The 6976-nt window shown below is 40.9% G+C and overlaps 1 protein-coding gene across 1 annotated transcript; it reads right to left on the bottom strand.

The window, feature by feature from the left end:
• Window positions 1–460: 460 nt before the first annotated feature.
• On the bottom strand, window positions 461–1368 carry LOC109423648 (uncharacterized). The gene is made up of 3 exons (XM_019698644.3): window positions 1064–1368; window positions 788–985; window positions 461–714 (listed from the first exon to the last, which is right to left on the bottom strand). Exons 1-3 carry the CDS (start codon window positions 1116–1118, stop codon window positions 500–502), a joined length of 468 nt encoding a protein of 155 aa, XP_019554189.3. The 5' UTR covers window positions 1119–1368; the 3' UTR covers window positions 461–499.
• Between the last annotated feature and the right edge of the window lie 5608 nt (window positions 1369–6976).

Here is a 6976-nt window from a genome sequence, read left to right as displayed (position 1 = left end):
AAGCAAAGCAAGATGCAATAATTCCAGTTCCACATATATTGCGTCACGGTATCCATAACCTAATTATATTTAATCGATTAATTTGGGGATACCGTATAACTATCATTTAACTACTGAGAAAAGGCTGAAAAAGCGCCTTTTCAAGATGTTATTCAATTAGTGGTTACATAGGCGCCGAGAAAAGAGCTATGACTTCGTGGCATAGAAGCTGCTCGCACAGCATATACATATGTGGATTAAGTTCGCCAGATTCATTGGTATAGGGCTTGCATAGAAGCTTCCGTCCATATATACAAAACAGTAACTCAGCATCAAGCCGTATTGAGGACGCTTTGTTGACGTTTACATTCACAATAAATGTTAGTTGGGATGACATTTAATCTTTTTTTTCCTTTACGGATGATAGGATTATTGTTGGCGGAGCATTTCAAACATTGGACGATTTACCAACAACATCGTATTTTCACTTCATTTAAATTCAAAAAAGTTTATTTCTCTTTCACTTTATTACTATTGATGATGCCATCACACTAGCTATCACTAGCAGTATGCTCCACCCAAGCGCAGCGCTGCCGTTCCCAGTGCATCTATTCCAATCGCACGCTCTGCAACCGAGGATTGCGAAATTCGGCAGATAAGGAGTATCCAAATGGCACACGCTTTTGCTAGTTTCGAACATGCATCCCATGATCCGGGTTGATGGAGCTGATTCTCCTGGAATAGGCAGTGATTTGATGAGTATGAATTTGGTAGAATATGGTTCAGTAGATATAGTATTTTTACTTACCCCATCTAGTCAGGTTGTGCGATGTGCATTGGTATCTTCCGCTCCGAAGCGCCACCTCGGGCAGAGAGGGATAGAATAACCGCGACAACTCGTCCTGCACGGCCTGTGAGTTTGTATCGCTGCATTGGACCACATTTTCCAGCTCTGGATCGTTACACTGCTCGGGGCCGGAACATTCGTGGCACTCCAGCGCGACAGCTTGAATCGAGATGTGATTTGTTTTTAATGATCAGTTTATATTTCTACCTGTCGGAAGGGTTGCACGTGCGTACATACCTGTTCTGAAAACTAACGCCGCTAGAAAGAAAGCAACACATTTGATTGCAGACATGTTTTCGTACTCAAATTCGACAGGTGACTGACCTATTCGCACAAAATACTACACGCCCTAACTTTTTTTTATCTCATGTATAAATACATACATATATATGGTGATTGCGAGGGCGAACCGCGTGGTAATCTGTACTGGAGGTTGTTTGTACTGTTTATCGAAAATCGGAGAAATATGGTGGTTCCTCGCGTGAATCACTCATTTCCGTTGTGAGGATTGATAAGCTTCATTGATTTCGAAACTCAAAAAAATACAGTATGCTTTCGTCTTGGTTGGGCTGCAAAACGGTGAGTCGAAAAAGAGAGCGTCCAACATAGCTCTGCCCAACTAACATTTATTGTGAATGTAAACGTCAACAAAGCGTCCTCAATACGGCTTGATGCTGAGTTACTGTTGTGTACCTTCTAGGCAAGTCTTAAGTGCTCCACACAATGCATCCGTTTGCGTGTGCGTGACAGTAATTTGACACATTTCCCATGGGAAAACTGTCAAAAAAACGCAAACCTCGACGGAACGGACGCTATGTGTTCCAGGCTTAAATGAATCTGGCGAACTTAATCCACATGTATATGCTGTGCGAGCAGCTTCTATCCCATCAAGGAATAGCTCTTTTCTCGGCTCCTATGTAACCACTAACTGAATAACGTCTTGAGAAGGCGCTTTTTCAGCCTTTTCACAGTTTTTGAATAATAGTTATACAAGTATGTTCCGTTTTTATCAACACGGTCCGCGATTTTCAGTTGACAAAAACGGAATACCGTCTACCCCCCCCCCGTAGTTTGACCGCATCTAATCTGAACACTTTTTAATTTGACCCCCGCTAATATGCACATCGTTCAAATTAAAAATGGTTCAAACGTCATTTTGCTAATGGAACGGGGTGAAACGGAACGCAGAATCAAAACAAAGCATCAAATAAGGGTGCCAGTAATGTGTTTTTCCGTCGCCCGCAGGGTTGCTAGAAGTTTAAACTAAAAATTAATTCCGTTGGTATGCATGAGGTGTCGTTCAAACCAACGGGGGTAGACGGTAGTGATAAAAACGGAATAATTTTATTTGGCAAAATATTTTGCAACATTTTAATATGAGTTGGAAGTTTTACTGTAGAGCACATTCCAAAAGTAAAAATATGCAGTTTACTATGAAATTTAATTGTTTTTTTATGTCTTTTAGCACATCTTGGTAGCACAGTTCAAATTACAGTTTTTTGACTGTGACGCCGACAAAAGGTTTTCACCACATTTGTGACCACATTTTTGGAAATTTATTTTCGTTGAACGCAAGAATGACACATATTACAGTTCCAATACCCGGATCGACGTTTTAAAATATGACATACTTCCAGGAATGATTAATCCATTAATCTCCAGGAACGTAATTTCGGTATCCTAACAAAAAACCCTAATTAATCCACCTAGCGGTGATGATGCCTTTCTCGTGCTTTAAAATATCCTTCCAACAAAACTCAAGCGACGTGTTGATGACATTGACATAAATACAAAATGGAAACTGCTTGCTAAATCAACTCAATATGGATACATTTTATATTAGCAGAACATCCAATATTCAGAAAATATAAGATAACGATCCAAAATTCAAACCAAACAAGTATTATGAAGCCGTAAAATTTCGGTCATCATTTTTTGACTCCGGATATTTACCCCAACTAAACTAAGCGCCATCTTGAACATTGAGACACCATCTTGGATGTTCTGGTATTCATTTTTGGATTCTGCACCTAAAATTACATAAAATAGTCACCGTATTGAATTTTGGCATATCGTTTATGATTTTCTGGTTACCAGTTTTGGACGAAGACCGGCATTCTTCCCCATTCAAACTATAGTCATATTGCAGACCTTGTGAAACAGCGCACAGCTTGGGTTTTCTGATTACAAATTTTGAATTCTGGACATATTTTCATACAAAATATGCCCATAATGCAAGAATTTAAAATCCTTTCAAATAGGCGCTAACTTGAATACTGGGCCATTATCTTGGATTTTGGACCGCTATCTTGGATACTCTGGTGGACTCCGAACATATTTCCCATACCAAATACACTTATTTTACATAGTTTTAGAGCTCAAAATTCATTAAAACAGCCACCATCTTCTGTTGACGCGATCAAATTCTTATATTTCCATTCAACGTTGACCCATCCTGCTATAAATTTATACCTTAGGAATCTGGAATGGTACGATTTGATGAGATCGCTTTAGATTTGTCTATATTTTGTTCTCTTTCATATATGAGAACTTAGACCTATTCGTCACTGTTGTTCATACCTAACGTTTATCAGGCCATTAAACAAAGCCACGATTTAATTTTTCACATGAACGTTGGTTCTGCTACACAACAGCTAGTATGCAATGTGATCTAAGGCTATTTTCTTGCTAACCGTTCATTAGATTATCAAAAAATCTGCGATCTGATGTGTCGTATGTATGGGTTTAGTTCATTTTTATATTTGGTAATTTCCGGTGGTATACCCGCATCTGATTCCATGACACTACCGTTTGTCCCAATTATGGTCTGAGATTATTTTATTGCTAATTCTTCACCTTCACCTAATCACCGCGATTTGATTTATCGCATGCATGGGTTTGATTCACTCTTACTTCTAATCACTTTCGAAGCCACAGCTGAACCCGCAACACTACCGGGAATCTAATGTGGTCTGACCCTATTTTTCCATCAGGTTGTCGATAAGTCGTGATCAGTCTTGTTAGAGATCACAGTCATTTGAACCTTTTCGTCGATATTCGGCCTCCTTTGTCTCCGACATTCGCAACACAAGCAATCAAACTACTGTTCGAAACAAAAATGTCAAACGAATGCACTTCACGACGATAGCGGCTTCAGGAGACGGTTGTTATTCCTGTTTTCTTCCATAATAAGAGCTATATTGCCCATCTATGTGTCGCATTTAATGCAACATGCAAGAATAAACTAATATTAACATTCATAATCGGAATTGGCTGAAAATCTATGCGTAAAGCTAGAATTAGACAAATGTCATCGTGTCAGATGACATTAATTTGGCCCTTTCTTATGTTTATTGATCTTCGTTCTACTGCTCGTGTTGTGTGTAAGAGGTAACGGTAGCGCACGAATGTAACAAAGCAAGCTGACACACGACTGCGGTAGCGAAATGAAGGTAGTAAAAAGTGTCGAATGTCGTCAAGACTGGTCGTGATTTGATGTACCGCATCCATGGGTTTGGTTGAATTTTACATTTTACTACCCGGATCTGATTCCGGGTGACTACCGGCTGAACCAAATATGGTCTGACACTATTGTCTTGTTAACTGTTCATCGGTTAACCAAAACGTTGCAAATTGAAGGTGTCACATGCAGGGTTTGACAATTTCGACGGGACTCTCAGAACCAATTCCGGAACACTACCAGTTGTCTCTAGTGTGATCTAAGGCTATTTTCTGACTAACTGTTCATCAGGTTATCGCAAAAGCCACGATTTGATGTGTCACATGCCTGGATTTGGTTTACTTTTATATTTGGCCTCTTCCGGCCACTCAAAACCGATTCCGAAACACTTGCTGGCCTGGTTGCATTAGGTAATCTAAAAAGCCGCTATTTGATGTGACGCATGCACGGGTTTGTTTCTCTTTTAGATTTGACCACTTCGGCGGGAACCCCGGAACCGGTTCTGGAACACTACTGGTTCAGATATGGTCTGAGATAATTTTCCTGCTCATTGTCCATCAGGTAATCGAAAATGCCGTGATTTGATGTGTTGCATGTATGGGATTGGTTCAATTGTATATTTGGCCACTTCCAGCGGGACGCCTAGAACCGGTTCCGGAACACTACCGGTTCAGTTATGGTCTGAGACTATTTTCCTGCTTACCACTCATCAGGTTATCGAAAATGCCGTGGTAGGATGTGTCGCAAGCATGGGTTTGGTTCAATTGTGTGTTTTGCCACTTCCACCGGGACGCCTAGAACTGGTTCCGGAACACTACCGGTTCAGATATGGTCTGAGATGATTTTCCTGCTCATTGTCCATCGGGTCATCGAAAATGCCGTGGTTTGATGTGTCGCATGTATGGGTTTGGTTCAATTGTTTATTTGGCCACTTCCAGCGGGACGCCTAGAACCGGTTCCGGAACACTATCGGTTCAGATATGGTCTGAGACTATTTTCCTGCTTACAGCTCATCAGGTTATCGAAAATGCCGTGGTTGGATGTATCGAATGCATGGGTTTGGTTTACTTGTATATTTGGCCACTTCCAGTGGACGCCTAGAACCGGTTCCGGAACACTACCGGTTCAGATATGGTCTGAGAATGTTTTCCTGTTCATTGTCTATCAGGTCATCGAAAATGCCGTGGTTGGACGTGTCGCATGCATGGGTTTGGTTCAATTGTATTTTTGGCCACTTCCAGTGGAACGCCTGGAACCGGTTCCGGAACACTACCGGTTCAGATATGGTCTGAGATGATTTCCCTGCTCATTGTCCATCGGGTCATCTAAAATGCCGTGGTTTGATGTGTCGCATTCATGGGTTTGGTTCAATTGTATATTTGGCCACTTCCGGCGGGATACCCGGAAACGGTTCCGGAACACTACCGGTTCAGATATGGTCTTAGACTATTTTTCTGCTTACTGCTCATCAGGTTATCTAAAATGCCATGGTTTGATGTGTCGCATGCATAGGTTTGATGCGTTTTCATATCTGGTCCCTTCCTGGGGTACCGTTCCGGAACACCTCAATGGCCATAACTCCGGAACGGCTGGACCGATCCGAACCATTTTAAATAGGAAACAATGGGACCAGATTCCCCGCCGAATGAACCGTCGGTCGTTAAAATCGGTTGAGGTTTACTGCCAAAAAGTGATGTGAGTTTATTTGTACAGTAGACGTTCGGTCGGTGCAAACGGTTTAACTGCAATGCTTTTTAACTGCAAGTCCGGTAAGTGCAACAAATTTGCAGTTATCGCACCGCCAAACGTCAAAATGGTGCGCCATGTTAGCCCTAATGAACAGTCGAATGAAGTTTTCGTTCATTTTATGTCAATTGACGGCTTGTTGACACTGTCAGGCGTTGCAGTTATCGAATTTTCGTTCGCTAAGTGAAACGTAAACATGTTGCAGTTATCGAACGTCTACTGTACACACACACATACACACATACATACACACATACATACACACATACATACACACATACATACACACATACATACACACATACATACACACATACAGACATCATCTCAATTCGTCGAGCTGAGTTGATTGGTATATGTGACTCGACACTCCGAGCCTTCTATCAAAAAGTCATTTTTGGAGTGAACATTTAGCCTTTCCAGTACACTTAGTGTACGAGAAAGGCAAAAAGATATGTTTACTTCTTTCCGGAAAGCATTTCTTCACGAGTATCATCTCCACAGATTCCTATAAAAGTTTCGTCTAGAATACTTTTATGAAATCTCCAGAAATTTTTCTAAGCAATCACTTGTAACTCTCCAGAATATTGGATTCCCCAAGAAGTTCCTCCAGAATTATTCTAGGTTACCTTGTACCATGCTGCTTGTTTATCTTTTGGAATTAGATAAGAAAGAAGTTCTGCCCCTTATAATTTCTTCAGAAATTTCTTCTCGGATCAACTTAGATGACTCTTTTCAAATTTCCTGTGGAGTTTCTTTGCGGATCCCTTCAATTATTTCACCAGGAATTGGAATATATTAATTAATAATGGTTAACCTTGCTTATGCATTATGTTGGGAACAGCTCGCTGACGTAGTATACGGTTTGGGTCTAGAATGGCTCTAATGCACAAGGTGGGCTAAGAAAATCATTCTGGGATTAACCCAGACATCCTGTTGAAATT

The sequence above is a fragment of the Aedes albopictus genome, chromosome 1, assembly GCF_035046485.1.
Source record: "Aedes albopictus strain Foshan chromosome 1, AalbF5, whole genome shotgun sequence".
In the NCBI taxonomy this organism is placed as follows: domain Eukaryota; kingdom Metazoa; phylum Arthropoda; class Insecta; order Diptera; family Culicidae; genus Aedes; species Aedes albopictus.
The sequence above is the reverse complement of the archived record's forward strand: the minus strand, read 5'-3'. Positions and strand labels throughout refer to the sequence as shown.